General features: G+C 47.6%; 2 protein-coding genes across 3 annotated transcripts in view; one reads left to right on the top strand and one right to left on the bottom strand.

Annotated features, from left to right (window-relative positions):
• Nucleotides 1-402: 402 nt before the first annotated feature.
• Nucleotides 403-6814, bottom strand: LOC132591774 (uncharacterized protein K02A2.6-like). Its single transcript, XM_060272281.1, has 2 exons — nt 2596-6814; nt 403-422 (listed from the first exon to the last, which is right to left on the bottom strand). The coding sequence occupies exons 1-2, from the start codon at nt 6311-6313 to the stop codon at nt 403-405; spliced, it is 3738 nt and encodes a 1245-aa protein (XP_060128264.1). The 5' UTR covers nt 6314-6814.
• A 6257-nt stretch (nt 6815-13071) lies between these two features.
• TUB (TUB bipartite transcription factor) overlaps nt 13072-17357 on the top strand; it is a 124636-nt gene continuing 120350 nt past the window's right edge. The window contains exon 1 of one of the 2 annotated variants that reach the window (XM_035119782.2): nt 13072-13509. In XM_035119782.2, coding sequence (XP_034975673.1) covers nt 13454-13509 — 56 coding nt within the window. In that variant the 5' untranslated portion in view covers nt 13072-13453. The remainder of the gene's footprint in view (nt 13510-17357) is intronic. The other variant, XM_035119805.2, reaches the window with a different exon arrangement.

Genomic DNA, 17357 nt, shown 5'->3' with positions numbered 1-17357 from the left:
AAAGCATTGTAAGGATTACAAATCAGTTTAATCACCTTCCCAGCACACACCTGTAAATGCTCTGGGGGAGCACATTAAGGAAAACGGGTGAGATTAGCATCCTCGACACTCTCTGCACATTTAGTCCAAATTGTAGTAATTTCGACCCACTTCGTGCAAGCAGAGAAGTGTCTGCAGGCAATAGGCAAAGGGGAGGCTAGGCTGCCGCTGTTTCCATTCTCAGATCCAAATTGCATTGTTCTCACCGAACAGAGGTTAGTGCCATTGTGGGGAGAAGCATTAATGAAACCTGTTTGCACTAGTTGTTTACCAAGCCTGAGGGCTGATTTGAGGCTTCTGCTGTGTGCATCACAGCTGAATTACTTGCGCTAAATACACTTGAGAATTGTTGCTGGCACAGTGTTATGGTGCTGAAAGCTGCACTGAAGTGAAAACAGACAAATTTTCACACACAATAAATATGGACTAAGTATCAGCAAAGGAAAACTCGCTTTTTGGAGGTGGCTGGTGGCTTAACAAAAGCTCGGCAGCCTTAGTTAGGAGACATGTTTCCATTGCCTTGGATCCTACATGAAGCAGTAAGGACATGATAGCACGGCCTCGGACCACTATACCTGAAGGAGTGTCTCCACTCCCATCGTTCTGCCCTTTCACTGAGGTCCAGCTCTGAGGTCCTTCTGGCGGTTCCCTCCCTGAGAGACGTGAGGTTGCAGGGAACCAGGCAGAGGGCCTTTTTGGTAGTGACGCCTGCCCTGTGGAATGCCCTCCCACCAGATGTCAAGGAAATAAACAACTAGCTGACTTTTAGAAGACATCTGAAGGCAGCCCTGTTTAGGGACATTTTCAATGTTTGATGTTTTATCATGTTTTTAATATTCTGTTGGGAGCTGCCCAGAGTGGCTGGGGAAACGCAGCCAGATGGGCAGGGAACAAATAATAAATTATTATTATTATTATTATTAATCCTTAAAATCTGGCATTTGTTGTCACTTGTGCTTTCATAGCCTACAACCTACTTAATTCTTGGATGCAGTATCTCTTCCTGGCTGACTTCTGCAATTTTCCCAGAGAAGCAAGTCACTGAGCATGCTCCCATTGCTTTGGAGAGAAGGGATTAGTTGATATCCCCTCTGTTGGTTTTACAATGTATCCTTCTGCTCTTAATAGTGATGATAACAGCATGGGTTGATGTTGGCCACAATACATAACTATCTTATAACATGCCCATACCCATTTTATAACACACTCGGTTTTGATGCACACACCCACAAAGCCAACTTTGATTTGAATTGAGAAAAAGGACAGCCTAGCTAGGACAGTCTCATACCTCCTCCTATTCTGAGCCATATTGAATAAGATAGCCATTCAGAATCCCCTTGGTTAGTACTGCCTGCAAAAGTTATTTACCTGTAGTGCATAAATAGTATTATTACTATTTTCTTGGCACAGTATTTTTCATCTCTCCTGAGTATACAGTGAAATATTTTTTGTTGGAGAAATGCATGAATACGCTCACGTCTTCTCCTATACTGTATATGATAGTCATGATACAAAGCTACGCGTGGTCCTCAAATATTCATCAAATCCCTATTTCTGGGGTGAATCCACAGGAAGAGCAATACATTGGAAGTATATGGGAGGAAAAGGAGGTGGTGGCGGCGGCGTGGTTCACTTAGCATCTATTCGTAACATGGATTTTTAAAATACATTTGATGAAAGCTCTTTTCTCTTTTAGATACTTAAGAGAGAAAGAGAGGGGCATATTTAAGTGTGTGATTAGAAGAGTTCAGATAGAAAAAAACAGGGCCTTTATTTGAGTTTTTATATTAGATTCTTACAGCTTGCTCTTACATAACTGAAATATACTCGGAGTCAAGAGTGAATTTCATGCTCTTTATTCAGCTCATAGTCATCAAGGAGGAGAAGAGAAGACGAATGGCTCTTTTCCCAAAACCATCTGCTTATATACATTATTTACACAATGGGCCTTGCGTGATTGGCTACTTCAGGGCTACACCTGTGGGCCAATTATATTGTGGATTGACTTTTGCCTGCAGCCTGATTGGCTGCTCCTACAGGCCAATCAGGTAGCAGATTCACTTCTGCCAGCCGCCTGATTGGCTGCTCCAGCAGGCCAATCAGGTTGCGGATTCACTTCCACCTGGAGTTGGATTGGGTAGCTCCCGCTGATTCTGAATCCTATTGTTCTAGGATTCAGCTCAGTACATAACACCCCTCCCCTCTAAGTTCCAGTCCTGCCCGGGAAGTTGCATTCGTAGTCCCCAAGGTCTGCTGGCCGCCTCCGTGTGCGTTGTGGCCTGGGGTGTTCCTTGGTCAGGGGTTCTGGTTCTGGCTCGTGTTCCGAGGCTGCTGGCTGTGCCGGGGCTGTCTGGTCTGGCGCCACTGAACCACTAGGTTGTAGCTCTGGTTCCGGTGTCCTTCCAGCCTCGGGGCGCCCCTCTGTGCCTACTGCTTCTGCTTCCTCTGCCCACCCCTCTCGCTCTACAGGCCTCACTGCCCTGCTGTCCCCTTGGGACCCCTCTGTCCCGCTCTCCTCCCGGGTTCCTCCTGGGAATCGTCGCCGTATCTGGTCGCAGTGGCGGCGCCAACATTGCCCCCCTTCCGTTAGTACCTCGTACGACACGGGACCGGTCACCTTGGTGACTGTGGCGGGTACCCATGCTGGGCCTGCCCCAAAATTCTTTGCATACACTGGGTCCTGGGCCACAAATGTCCGGGGGTTCCTGCCTTTCCCCACCACTACCTCATCCTGAGCTCTGTCGGGGTGAAGTCGGTCCAGTCTAGTTGCAAGGCGCCGGCCCATTAGTAATTCAGCTGGGCTCCGGCCCGTCGTTGTGCTTGGGGTGCTGTGCTGTGCTAGAAGAAATGCGGCAAGGTGGTATTCCCAGTCCCCTTGTGTCATGCGGCGGAGGCTGTCCTTGGTGGTCCGCACCATGCGCTCCGCTTGGCCATTGGTGGCAGGGTGGAATGGTGCTGAGCGGATGTGGCGGATGGCGTTCTGCGCTGTGAAGGTCTGGAACTCCTCTGACGTGAATGCGGTTCCATTGTCCGAGACGAGGGTGTCAGGGAGCCCGTGGGTCGCAAACAGCTTACGTAGTACCCGGATGGCTGCCGCCGTAGAAGTGGATGGTACCAGTGCGACCTCCAGCCATTTGGTGTAGGAATCCACCACTATGAAGAATGTTTTTCCCTGGAAGGGGCCAGCGAAGTCCACGTGCAAGCGTGACCATGGATGTCGGGCGGACTCCCAGGGCTGGACTGGGGCCCTTGGGGGATCCGGGCGGGATTCTTGGCAGGTCTGGCAGTGTTGGACCCAGGCCTCTATCTCTCTGTCAATCCCCGGCCACCACACATAACTCCTGGCAAGGGCCTTCATCCTCACTACCCCTGGGTGTGTCTCGTGTAGGGCTGTGAGGACCCTTTTGCGGAGGGGCTGGGGAACAACAACCCTGCTTCCCCATAACAGGCACCCCTTGTGGGCCGACAGTTCATGTTTGCGGTTTGTGTAGCCAGCGAATTCTGGCCCTGGGCTGCTGCTGGGCCATCCTCGCCACACCCAGTCCAGGACCCGGGAGATGACCCTATCTTTTGTGGAATGGTGCGCAACTTCTTGTGCCTGAATGGGTCGGTCGGGAAGCAGCTCCAGGGTCATAACCTCTTGCGCAGGCGCTGGGTCGGGGCCTGTTTCTGGTAGTGGTAGCCTGCTGAGGGCGTCTGCGTGGCCCATCGCCTTCCCAGGGCGGTGGATTAGTGCATACTGGTAGCCGGCAAGGAAAATTGACCACCTGAGGACACGTGGAGACAACACTTGGGGGGTCTGCTTCTCAGGGGCAAACAGGCCAAGCAACGGCTTGTGGTCAGTTACTATGGTAAAGGGCCGCCCGTACAAGAAATCATGGAATTTTTTTACGCCCTTCACGATTGCCAGACCCTCCTTGTCAATCTGTGAGTAGTTTCGTTCGGCTGCAGCAAGCGTCTGGGAGAAGTATGCCACCGGCACCTCTCTTCCATCCGGGAGTTGGTGTCCCAGGACAGCGCCGATGCCATAGGGAGAGGCGTCGCATGCCAGCACCACTGGCAGCCTCTCGTCGAAGTGTGCCAAGACCGAGTTCGAGATGAGCAAGTCCTTGACTGCCTGGAATGCGGCCCTTTGTCGCTGGCCCCACACCCAAGGGGCCCTTTTATCTAGGAGTCTGTGTAGGGGCTCCGCTACCGCTGCCTTATGGGGAAGGAAGGCATGGTAAAAGTTCAATAGTCCCAAGAATGACTGAAGTTCGGGCTTGCTCTTGGGCGCTGGGGCCTCACAAATGGCCCGTACCTTGTCACCGGTTGGATGGACCCCTTCTGCGTCCACCTTAAATCCCAGAAAGTCCACCTGCGGCACTCCCAGTAAACACTTTTCCCGCTTCACCTTGAGGCCCGCCGTCTGGAAACGGTGCAGGACGGAGCGGAGGCGGTCCTCAAATTCCTCTGGTGTGGGCCCGGCGATCAGTACATCATCGAAGAAGGGGGTGACACCAGGAATCCCTTTAAGGAGAGAGTCCATTAGATTCTGGAATATGCCTGGTGCCACGCTAACGCCAAATTGCAGCCGCTTTACTCTGAATGCCCCTCTGTGCGTCACAATCGTCTGAGCCTCTGCTGTGGCTTCGTCCACAGGCAACTGTTGATACGCTTGGGCCAAGTCCAGTTTGCCAAAGATTTTTGACCCAGCCAGGGTGGCGAGGACATGGCTGACCACTGGCACTGGGTATGCATGGGCCGTGAGAGCCTTGTTTATGGTGCATTTGTAGTCTGCACAGATGCGGACCGAACCGTTAGGCTTGACGGGTGTGACAATTGGAGTTTCCCAGGGGGCGTTGGGCACCGGCTCCAGCACTCCTTGCTCCACGAGCCGGTCCAATTCCTCGTCTATGCGGGGTTTCAGGGCAAACGGGACCCGGCGGGCCTTGTGCCTGATGGGTCGTACAGCGGGGTCTAGCTGTAGGGCAATGGGGGGTCCTGTATATCGTCCCAATGCCCCATCGAAAACCCCTGGAAACTCTTTGCATATGGCGTCCACGTCCACTTGTAAGCTAGTGCGGTTCACCCCGGTAACGGCTAGCCCCAGAGGTCCAAACCATGCCAGTCCCAGTAAGCTAACGTAGGGGCCCTTAACTACCAGCAAGTCCAATTGTTGCTTTCGCCCTCGATATTGCACCCTGAAGGTCCCCACCCCCATAGTAGGGACCTTACGTTTCTGGAAGTCCCGGAGGGTGAATGGGGCCGGCCTTAGTTTGGGACCCCCATTAGGGCACAGTTCCCTTAATGTTCGGGCCGAGATTATGGATAGAGTTGAACCCGTGTCCAGCTCCATGCGGCATGGGGCTCCCTCTATCTGTACCTCTATATAAATTTTCTCTGTGCTGGGATGGGGCAACTGGAATACCTGGTAGTCCGTGATCTCCGTCGAGTTGCCTTGGTGCATGGTGCCGTGTGACCTGGGGCTCCTGGGTCGGTCATCTGATGCTTGTCGACGGGTGAGTCGAGCCCGACACACCCGGGCGATGTGTCCCAATTTTCTGCACTGCCTGCACTCTGCGTTGCGGAAACGACAGGTCCTCCTCTCGTGGTTCTCCCCGCAGCTAGCACAGTTCCCTCCTTCTCGTCGAGGCTGCTGTGGTGTGTGTGCTGCTTGAGTGCGCCGCTGTACTCGGTGTACTTCCTCCCTGTCAGATTCGGATTCGTCGGTGAGGTCTTCGTGGTAGACCCTCGGTTGGGATGGCGGGGCCGGTTGTGCCTCTTGCGTTGACCTCTCGGCGGCTTCGGTTGCCAGGGCTTCCTCCAGAGCAATCTGGAACGTGAGGTCTTTTTTGGCGTAGAGGCGTCGTTGCAACATCTCGTCCCTCAGGCCACCGACGAGGCGGTCACGAAGCATGTTCTCCAATTCTGAGAAGTTGCATAACCGGGCGGCTTGGCGGAGGGAGGTCACAAACCCAGTTATGGTTTCCCCCGGGGCTTGCCGTTTTGCGTAGAAGGCATTTCGGCAAGCTACCACCGAGGGCTGTGGTGAGAAGTGCTCCTTCAGCCGTTCCATTATTGTTTTGTAAGAGACGGTAGCGACATCTCTAGGTGCAAGGAGAGCCCGGGCGATTTCAAACGTCTCCTCTCCACAGACGCTGAAGAATGTCGCCCTCTTCATGGCATCGTTGGTGACTTCTTTCGCTTGCAGGAGGAAGTTGAAACGGGCGGCGTACCCTTCCCAGTCTCCTGATGCTGGTTTGAATGGCGAGAAGCTGCTGTCGGTTGCCATTCTGGGTTCCTTGGGTCCTGGAGCTGAAGCCTGGATGCACGGTGCGATGCAGCGGTGCAGCAGGTGGCGGTGCTGCGGTGCAGTGCGTGGTGGCGGTCAGCTCAGCAGGATCCCACCTTCGTCGCCAGTGAAATATACTCGGAGTCAAGAGTGAATTTCATGCTCTTTATTCAGCTCATAGTCATCAAGGAGGAGAAGAGAAGACGAATGGCTCTTTTCCCAAAACCATCTGCTTATATACATTATTTACACAATGGGCCTTGCGTGATTGGCTACTTCAGGGCTACACCTGTGGGCCAATTATATTGTGGATTGACTTTTGCCTGCAGCCTGATTGGCTGCTCCTACAGGCCAATCAGGTAGCAGATTCACTTCTGCCAGCCGCCTGATTGGCTGCTCCAGCAGGCCAATCAGGTTGCGGATTCACTTCCACCTGGAGTTGGATTGGGTAGCTCCCGCTGATTCTGAATCCTATTGTTCTAGGATTCAGCTCAGTACATAACAATAACAATTCTATTTCAGCAGATTTAAGACTGAGATACTTCAGGAACCTTAAGTATGACATCCATTATACTGCAAACCTCAGAGATGAATCTAACTGTTGCTCGCATCAGCTTCTGATTGTTTTATTTAGCAGCCATTTTCAACAAGGCGCTGAGACCAATAGCAGAGGCTAAAGAGAGCCTAGACCTTAGAGTGTGAATTAAAATGATACGCAGAACAAAATATTAATGAAGTTCTGCTGATTGAGAAGATTTTCTCCTTATTTGTTGCAGAGAGCTAACACAACCCCCATTTTGTCACCACACTATTATCTTGCCTGTTCAGGTCTCCACCACATCTGGAAATGTTGGCTGGCCAGCAATTCAGACAGGCTGCATTTGCAGGTTTTGTTGACACCCTTTATTGCAAAGGTCGCTAATCTTATTTGAGAGTTACAGTATTTTTCCTCACAGCCAATCCTACAACACATGGCGGTGGTTACGACTGATGGGAGATGATGTCCAATCACCTGGGGGGCCTTCCCCATCTCATCTTTGGGAGCAGCAAGTTCCTGAAGTCAAGAGGTGGAGGAGGCAGCAAGAATCTCATTGTGCAGGTACCATGGAAACTTCTGCACCCAACAGGTCTCACCTTGTGCAGTGTCCAGGGCCAGATTTAGGTTTATGAGGCCCTAAGCTACTGAAGGTAATGGAGCCCTTTATATGTCCAGCTGTCCTTTGTCAACAACAAATTGTCGCTGTTTTTTTGTGTTGAATATGTGCTATATGGTAATTTATGGACCTAATAGGTATCTAAAGCCATTTGCACACAACACAATGTGTATTTTATCAAAGTAATTGATATAGACGCCGAAGAATTGATGCTTTTGAATTATGGTGCTGGAGGAGACTCTTGAGAGTCCCATGGACTGCAAGAAGATCAAACCTATCCATTCTGAAGGAAATCAGCCCTGAGTGCTCATTGGAAGGACAGATCCTGAAGCTGAGGCTCCAATACTTTGGTCACCTCATGAGAAGAGAAGACTCCCTGGAAAAGACCCTGGTGTTGGGAAAGATGGAGGGCACTAGGAGAAGGGGACGACAGAGGACGAGATGGTTGGACAGTGTTCGCGAAGCTACCAACATGAGTCTGACCAAACTGTGGGAGGCAGTGGAAGACAGGAGTGTCTGGCATGCTCTGGTTCATGGGGTCACGAAGAGTCAGACATGACTAAACAACAACAATTGATATTGAAATGAGCAAACCAGTGATATTTTAGGGAGCAGGTGGGGCCCGTTACTTACATCACAGGAGCCTACACAACACAAAACACTGCTGCTGTATGTAGCTTTTATTATCTTCTATCTTGGAAATATACTTCCAGGTGTTCTTTCCCTTTTATATTTTTTTTGGGGCCCCAAGAGAGTGGGGCCCTAAGCTATAGCTTGTTTAGCTTATATGTAAATCTGGCACTGGCAGTGTCCACTTCTGCCTGTCTTTGTGTTAGCTCATCTAGTCACCGTTGGCTGTTGCTGTTGTTCAGGGAGAGAGCCCTGTCTGCATTCTTTCTGGCCTTTGCCCCTCCATGTGGGAAAAGCCCAGTCAGAGCAACCAGCAGTGTCCGCACTATTACAGTCCCTTTCATACTCACATCCAAGACTGCCCAGCCAAAGCTTGCTCTCCCTGGATGCAGAAAGAAGCTCGGTGGTGGCAGCAGGAATGGGCACCCGGGGAAATCCTATTCTCCTCATTAATTTCAAGCAGCTGGAGTGCAGCAAGCATGACAATAAAACATTTGTTGTCTTCTGTTGGTGTGCAGCAAGGAACAAAAATAAAACTAATAATTCATAATAATATTATTACTAATAATTAACCCTGGAGCACTGAGAAGGCTGCACGCTTTCTTAGGGAACGGCACTGAACGGGACTTGCTTCCGAGGAAACAGGATCATGCTTGCAGGCACTGCTAGACTGTTGCAGACCCATATTGAAATATAGCTGCCATAAATGTCGCAGTGCAACCACCATTTGAATTCCACTTCTGGCCGATTGCGGAAGAGCAGCGCCTCAGCTGTGATGAAGGGCCCTAGAGTACGAACGGCCAATTATTCTGTTTCATGGATGGCTCACGGTGCTACACACTGAATGGAACAGCCATCCAGGACGTCTCAAAGGAATAACTTCACTTTGGTCACTTTTCGGAATATGTATGCGTGTGCCTGAGAAACTTGTGTTATCACTGCACTGAACATAATTAAACTGGCAAGGAGGAAGGCAGGAACTATTTCCCATCATTTCCACACCACCTTAAAGGCTACGCTCACACAAAAGGCTGTGATCTTTGGAGCCAGCCGTCTGTGGAGAATATACCAGGACCATCTGTTTTACACATGATAGTGTTAAAAAAACATATCCCTATACTAAAATAAATAATGAAGCCATGTGTTGTATCGAGGCAGCAGAGTACAAAGTATAAAAGCCTTTCTAGAAGAATCCTCATTATGCGTTTCCCAGTTCTTTGAATTTACGGTGTCTCTCCTTTGGAGAAACATTTCTGTGTAGTCCATTCAACCAAATTTGTGATTATCTCTCTCTCTCTTTGCTTTTGATAGGTTAACTTAATGGGAATGCACACTGCCAGCACATGGAGATTGTAATATACAACCTGCCTTGGCAACAAAAGTGATTTACTAACAAATAAAGGGTGCCCGATAAAAACCAGATTTCCAAAAAGGTTTAATGACTAGTTGCTGAAACACAGCCTCATGCAGTATTCCTAGAATTAGTTGCCTTGTGAAAATTTCATAAATAAGGGGCAATGTAGCATTTGAAGTATCTCAAGGGGACATTGTGATATTCTGTAATAAGAGGCAATAAGAATTATTGGATTCTGGTAAAACTATCCTTTGCCCAGTATTTATCATCTTTACCAGGAGTGGTGTGTGTGTGTGTGTGTGTGTGTGTGTGTGTGTGTGTGTGTGTGTAGATAAGTCCCACAAAACACCTGAGGATCCTTCTTCCTACTTGATGATGGTGTTTATGTGCCATCACTTCCTCCTTGCTCTCCATTTAAATATTTCTGTTACATTAAAATCAACAAAGAATCTTATAGCACCTGAAACACATTTGATTATGGCAATTCTTTTAGTCTTTACAGATTCGCCTTAATAAATTGATTTTACTGCAGCAGGTTAACATGGCTTCTTCTCGGGAATTCGCTCTGATTGTTTCCCACCCACTTTCAAGAAATTCCGTGGCAGACACAGCTGAATTCACACAGGATTTATACCAGCCTTGAGAAGTAAGTTGAGCTATCAGGTGAGTTGCCAAAGGCCACCATGACTGGATGGAGGGATTGCTCTGGGTGGCTCACCCACTAACTCAACACCTGCAGTCTGGGATAACCAGAGACTGATATTTCTATTTGCTGTCGGTAGTCATGTATAGTCTTACATGCCACCCCAATCTCTGAGTGTTGTGAGTTTCCAGGTGTGTACTCAGGGTTTGTGTTTCCTTCAGAAATGAGGCACATTGTATGGTCTTTATTATATATGGTTTATTTACATCTATATACTGTATATATATATAAATGTAAACCGGGTATGTTCCTTCGCCTCCTATGTTCTACAAAACCACTTGACCGATTGCGTTCAAATTTTGACACAAAGTCAAATGTGACTGCACTAGTGTCCCCAGATCGTTTTCAAAGACAAGATGCCACACCTGTGCAACATAACCCCCCAAAAAAACCCCGTGTTCAAAACCTCCCCACTCAGACGAAAGTGCATGGTGGGAAATAGAACGGAGAAGCAGTGTCTCCATTGGCTGCAGACAGTCAGTGACATCACAAAATTCCACGCCAACCAACTGAAAACAGGCCTTTTGCAGCAACAAGGCCCAGCATTGCCCAGCCGACTGAATAGGCTGAGTAGAGGTTTGCAGACTAGGCTGAATAGAGGTGGGGGCTCCACTGGGTGGGGGGTGGGGGGAGGAGGGAGCGGGAAAGGTCATGGATCGGGACAGGGTGGGGCCAATCATACGGATGAGCCGCGGGGGATCGGGGGAGGAGTGTGAAGGGGGACTCTGAGGGCCCATTTAACAGACTAATCCACAGTGGAGCCAACAGAGGAGTCTGAAGGGGGACTCTGAGGACCCATTTAATAGACTAAGCCACCACAACGCGTGGCAGGGCCAGCTAGTATACATATAATGTGAGCCTGTGATGGAGTTCACAGCGTCAACCCTAAGAAGGCCTTAATTTTCTCATAGCCACAGTCTTGGATTCCTGCAGAAATCAAGCATGGCTCTCTCTATCTCTGCCTTTCCAGCCTACAGCTTTTTGCATCCAGCCTCTAGCTCACATCTCTTCAAAAACTAAACTTTGCCTCTGTCTTTCTAGCTTGCCTGCGGGTTGAGAGTGGAGGCCCTGCCTATTTGCATCTCCCACAGTACAGAAAAGCTTTTTAAGGTTTAAGGTTTTACTACGCTTTTATATGTTATGGAAACCACCCAGAGTGGCTGAGGCAACCCAGCCAGATGGGTTGGGTACAAATTATTATTATTATTATTATTATTATTATTATTATTATTATTATTATTTTCTCCTTAGTGGCTCATCACCCAGGCTATCACCTCACCAGGAGGCTAGTCTGGCTCTTCCAAGAATTAGAAGGCTTGATTAAAATTTTAACACTTGATGGATCCAGGGATTAGAAGGGTCTCAGCATACAACCTAACACTCATAACACTGCCTTCTCCCAAGAACCAGACAGCTTGTCCCCAGATGTACAAACAACCAGCAAAATACAGCTTCCCTGTAGAAAAATAACAGACAAGTTAGCAAAGGCATTAGAACACACATAATCAAAAGCAGATAACAAAACACAATTGCAGGTTCAGTCTTTGTGGGGCCTTCAGTTTCTCTTTGGCCTCCCCTTTGGTTGTGCACCAGAGGCTCCAAACTCACACTCTCGTTCCAAAACAATCTTTCTGGTGCAGTGGGGATCCCCTTCATCTTTCTTCGTCTTGCTGTCCTTGGGCCAGTTGACCTCACCCCCTGCCCCCAACTGCAAATCAAAGTCCTGCCACAAGTCCTTATTTGGGGGCACCTTCTTCAGGATCAGCGGCCTAGTTTCCCCCAAGTTGGCAGCCAGGAATTCCCCTCTCTGCTTACTCTCAACATCTCTCAAGTGCTTCATGGGTGCATCACAGCTGGGCTCCTGGGTCACCTTCAACCCTCTGTAGCATCTCATCCAGAAGGACCCTCAACTCACATGGGAGTCACGCTTTCCTCTCCAAAGAGGCTTCTTGCCCACTCAGCTTGCGGTTGTTTTATTTAAACCACTGGCTTTGTCGCTGCTCCATTCTCTCAAGCCGCTCAAGGAGTGCTGCTATTCCTGAACTCAACAATATGATGGCATGTATGTGTAGCTTGGCCAAAACAGCCTCACATGCCAAATGGGGAGAGCCATTAGATCTGTAGACCAGAGGTTCCTCATCCCTGCCAAAGCTACTTTACAAGGTATCACTATATAAGGTAGAAACCTCTCATTCCCCTTTCATCACAGATATTCATGTATCTAAAGTCTTGTTGCCAAGCTAAGGAACAAGAAGGGGGCTGTAGTCAATGTGATGAGGAGGCATTTGGCTTTGTGGAGGATCATGAACATGAATGGTCCCATATAAATAATAACAACAAGATCAGGTTTGTTTTACACGAAATAAATGCAGTGCTTTGACATGCTAAGCATGTGAAGTATTTCCACTATGCTGTCATTTGGAGCAATGAAAGCAATGTCTCTGGTTTTGGCTCTCATGTTACTGAGTTCAGGATTCTTTGGGCTGGCCAGTTAGTGGCATAGATTTTTTTTTAAAAAAAATTAAAGTGCTGCATATCAAGCACTAGAATTAAAAACAAACAGAACCGCGCTGGGGTTTGTGGCTCATTTGCATATACAGAAAACAGGATTAGAAGTGTGCTTTTTGTCAAAAACAAAACAAACAGAGTGCTCTTCACACAGCTAAACCACTGAACAAGTTGCCCTGGGGCTGGTCCTTCATTTCAGCTAACACGCAGAGGGCATCATTATTACACATCCATCTGAAGGTAGCATTTGAAAGATCTAGGGATTATGTTATTGGCCAGAGAAAAGTGATGGTGGGGGGGGGGGAGGAAGATGGAGCTGTATCTGTGGAAACGAGCATAAATAACAAAGAAATTCTGCAGCAGGAGTCACATCTCTCCTATCCATGGCTGCACATTTGTACAAACACTTGAAAGCTACTCAGCATAATCCTATTGTCTGCCACCGTCATCTTGTATTGCCAGAGAAACAGCTGAAATCATGTTCCAGACATTGGCACAGAACATACGAATCGCAGCTCAGTCAGGAAGAATCCCCTGCTCTTGAAAAGACAGTGGTACATTCCTTCAATTGTGAACCTCTACTAAATTGGTTGCTGTGCATTTAATTCTAGCCCCACTGTTCGGTGCTTATAGGTGTTGTACAGCATCTTTCCAGTCGGACAGGATTTTCAGAGGCAGGTGCCGCTGTCTCTCCCCTTCCTTCTTTCTAAAAGGAACTCTTTTCAGCCATTCTTTTGATTAGACAACCGGAGAGACTGCAGGGAGTAGGAGCAAGCGCTCAGCTGCAAAGAATGGATGGTGTCAGTGGCAACAGGACGATGTCTTACAGTCGGTGGAGTTATGACAGGTACTGTGTTTTGCAGCCTTTGACATCACCCCTCCTTACTAGGTAGACAAAATTAGGCAAGGCGATTCCTCAACTTACTGTTGCCTGCTCATTAGAAAAGCTTCACAGCCTTTGCCCTATTAAAATCAGTATTTACTTTTGAGGTGTCAGACTGGCGCTTCCCTTCACAACCTTTTGGTGTTAGCTTGAACTGACAATGTTATCAACTTGCTGTTTGTTTCCCTCCTTATTCCAAATGACAGCCGGCTTCCCCCCTGCCCCCCCACAAGTCCGTTGTATTGTCGAAGGTGGGAAAGTTCAGGGAAATGTGCTCCTTTTCTCGTCTTTCGCAGAAATGGTGTCCCCAGAACTGAGCATAAGGAAAGACCTGTGTGGTTAATTAGTGGCTTAGAGGTGGTGCCATAAAGTTCCATTTGAAATTAGCAGGAGATGTTCTGTAGGTAAATGTGGGGTGATGTGTCAGGTGAGGGGGAAATCGGGGCAGATTTTCTCCTGAGAACTCTGCAAAATGTTCACAAAGCATTTAGATGGAGGGGAGGAAGCTCACTGTGATGCACCTGCTACATCTTGCAACAAGCAGCTATTTTTCTCCCTCTGTCCTCCTCCCCATTATTATATTCCCCCAATATAAAATTCACCATCATTAGAGAATTGGTGCAATGGCAGCTCTACAAGTAACCAAACGCAAGGTTTAAGTTCCTTTTCCCCTAACTGCACCTAGAACATTGGATTCTTATGTTTGTGTTTGTTGTGCTTGCCGTTCCTTAATAACAGTTGACTGATGAATCACAAAAAGGTAATTTCTGAAAAATCTTAAGTACCGCCCACAAGGCCACAGAAATCCTCCTGTGTGTTGAAGCTGCAGTGTGTGCTTTGTAAAGTAAATGATAGTCACACAGCAACAGGAAGAAAACATTGAACTAACATTGTGTGCTGTTAGAAGAGGTGGAGGAGAGTGTATCAGAGCCAGGCCATCTCAGTCTATGTATTCCATCATGCCTTGTCCTTGGTGCCTTTTGATAGATGACAGGTGTGTGACAGCTGAAACACACTAAAGGTGACTGAAATAGTTTCTGCCTAGCAATAGAATTTAATTTCACTACTTCATGTCTTCTTAGGACAGGCCACTGGGGGAAAGAAAAAAAAGGATGGATCTTATATGTGGACAACACTTTTTTCACCTCCCATGTTTTGGTTCTATAGGATGGGGCCTCCTCTTCTTTGGTTTCCAGGCGCATTGTGTGTGTGTGTGTGTGTGTGTGTGTGTGTGTGTGTGTGTGTGTGTGACAGGGGTTAAGAAATGTTACGCAAGTTCATATATTGCTTCATATATCCTGAATGGCTAATACTGTTAAGTTGAGAAATGGCGCAGAGGTGTCTCTTGCTTATTAAATCTGCCCTCGCACTCTCTGTGCTACTTGACAATTGTAAAATTGGTGGATTCTCTCTAGTGTTCAAAGTAGCTTTCTGCCAGTGGCTGTAACTATGGAAGTCATGACATGTTGCATCTTGGATTATCTCTTATAGCAAAATGCGTTAACAGAAGATGAATGGTTCCAGGTTCTGTGCTTGGTAAAGCATCACTCGAGCTGGCAGTTCATTTTCTCCTGGGGGATACTTTAATTTGCTTATATGCAGGGTCACAAGTTTTCCCCCTCCTATTTATTTGTTTAGAAAGTCATCAAGCTGGAGAGAATGGTGTATACACCTCAGTATATACCAGGCATCCCCAAACTTCGGCCCTCCAGATGTTTTGGACTACAATTCCCATCATCCCTGACCACTGGTCCTCTTAGCTAGGGATCATGGGAGTTGTAGGACAAAACATCTGGAGGGCCGCAGTTTGGGGATGCCTGGTATATACCATATGGGGTGATATAGGGTGGTATTCAACTGAACAGTTCTGCTAGCTCAAGGACTTTTAGCTATGCAATAGAACTTCACTACTTTCTCCTCATATCCCCTGCACACCCAGTAAACCTACTCCAGAGCGTTGGGGGACCCCCAGATATATTTAGAGATTGCACAGGCAGAGAAGAGGGTAGAGAAATTCCAATGCATAGCCGTTTATCTGGAGACAGCCCAAAGTTTGTTTATGATCAACAGTATACTGTCTATGTTTGATTTGTGCACAAGCTTTCCCCCAAACACAACAGTTTCATGTAGATTGGAAATGGTCAACTGAATTAATCTCGTCTGGCCTCTGGTGGCTCTATCAAAAATGTTTTCAAGTGTTAAGAAATAGGGACTATGTACCTTATATATTCCATGATGCATGGATTTGTATCTAAAGACATGAAACCCTTACTGTTTACTAGGGACAAGTTGATGGTGGAGCTGATCACTCCTGGCTTCCCAAACTCTGTCTGGAACATATAGTAGTACTCAAGTTGGCTGTCTATGATGTGAAGCATGACTGCACAAAACTTTCTCTATTTTTTATACTCTGTTCAAAAGTAGCACATTCCGTGAAGCCAAATGTAGCACATTCCATGAAGCCAAATAGATTACTGAATAATAATAATAATAATAATAATAATAATAATAATAATAATAATAATAATAATTTTCCCAGCCACTTTAGGTGGCTCCCAACAGAATATTAAAAATACAATAAAACATCAAACATCAAAAACTTCCCTAAACAGGGCTGCCTTCAATTGTCTTGTATTTCCTTGACATCTGATGGCAGGGCGTTCCACAGGGCAGGCGCCACTACTGAGAAGGCCCTCTGCCTGGTTCCCTGTAACCTCACTTCTTGCAGAGTGGGAACTGCCAGAAGGCCCTCGGAGCTGGACCTCAGTGTCTGGGCAGAACGGTGGGATAGATACGCTCCTTCAGGTATACTGGGCCGAGGCTGTTTAGGGCTTTAAAGGTCAGTACCAACACTTTGAATTGTGCCCAGGGACATCCTGGGAGCCAATGTAGGTCTTTCAGGACCAGTGTTATATGGTCTCGGTGGCCATATAACATAATCAAGAGGTGAGGGTGGGGAAGGCTAAAAGTCTGTGTGCTAGCAGAACTGTTTAGCTGGATACTGCCCACAATACCTGAGACTGCCAAGGCCAGAAATTCTACAAGTAGCTTTACCTCTCCCTGGCGGTAGTAAAACTAGAAAAATAAAATAAAAATTTGCCACCCTGTTGTAAAACCTTAGTCTGACACCTGTGAAGGCCGCCTCACTGTCTAATGCAGGCATCCCCAAACTGTGGCCCTCCAGATGTTTTGGCCTACAATTCCCATGATCCCTAGCTAACAGGACCAAAACATCTGGAGGGCCGAAGTTTGTAGTCCAAAACATCTGGAGGGCCGAAGTTTGGGGATGCCTGGTCTAATGGTAGGGATCCATTCAAACTGTCTCAACTTTCACATTGACAATAGACCTGGCTGAGGCACTAACGTGGACAGCAGCAGCTCCTGAGACTGCCTGCCTCTCTCCCAGTTTGCTAGTGACTTGACACATACCTCTTCACTATTTCTAAGCCTGCCAACTCAATAGCTGACTAATTTTACTTACTCTGTGCTGGCTTATTCTCCAAGACTCTTTCTAGAACTGCTGGAAACACACCGTCTTACTTTTCTGCAAATATGCTGCAGGCTGCCACAGAGATAGTTGAAAACTGTGTGGGGTAAGGTGCCTTGGAGGGGATTCAGAATCTTCTCCTCATGACACCCCAAATCTGAAACACTTCCTGACTGTTAATAGTTTTGTTTATGATGCTGGTATAAAGGAGATAAAATAACTTATTTGTTGTTTGGACGTTGCTTTTCCTATCAATTTTCTCAACCACCCTTTCTTTTTTTATTTGCATCTTATCACATGTGGTAGCCTGAATTTTTTCGTTTTC

This window comes from Zootoca vivipara, chromosome 1, assembly GCF_963506605.1.
Source record: "Zootoca vivipara chromosome 1, rZooViv1.1, whole genome shotgun sequence".
NCBI lineage: Eukaryota > Metazoa > Chordata > Lepidosauria > Squamata > Lacertidae > Zootoca > Zootoca vivipara.
Note: the sequence above shows the minus strand (reverse complement) of the source record. Positions and strands in the feature narration are given on the sequence as shown.

Excerpts from the sequence above, each read along its gene's own strand:
- LOC132591774 (XM_060272281.1), bottom strand. The coding sequence starts at position 6,313 with ATGGCAACCGACAGCAGCTTCTCGCCATTCAAACCAGCATCAGGAGAC. Across the intron at positions 423-2,595 it reads GCAATGTTGGCGCCGCCACT|TGCAGCTTTCAGCACCATAA; the intron begins GCGACCAGATAC and ends TTTTCACTTCAG.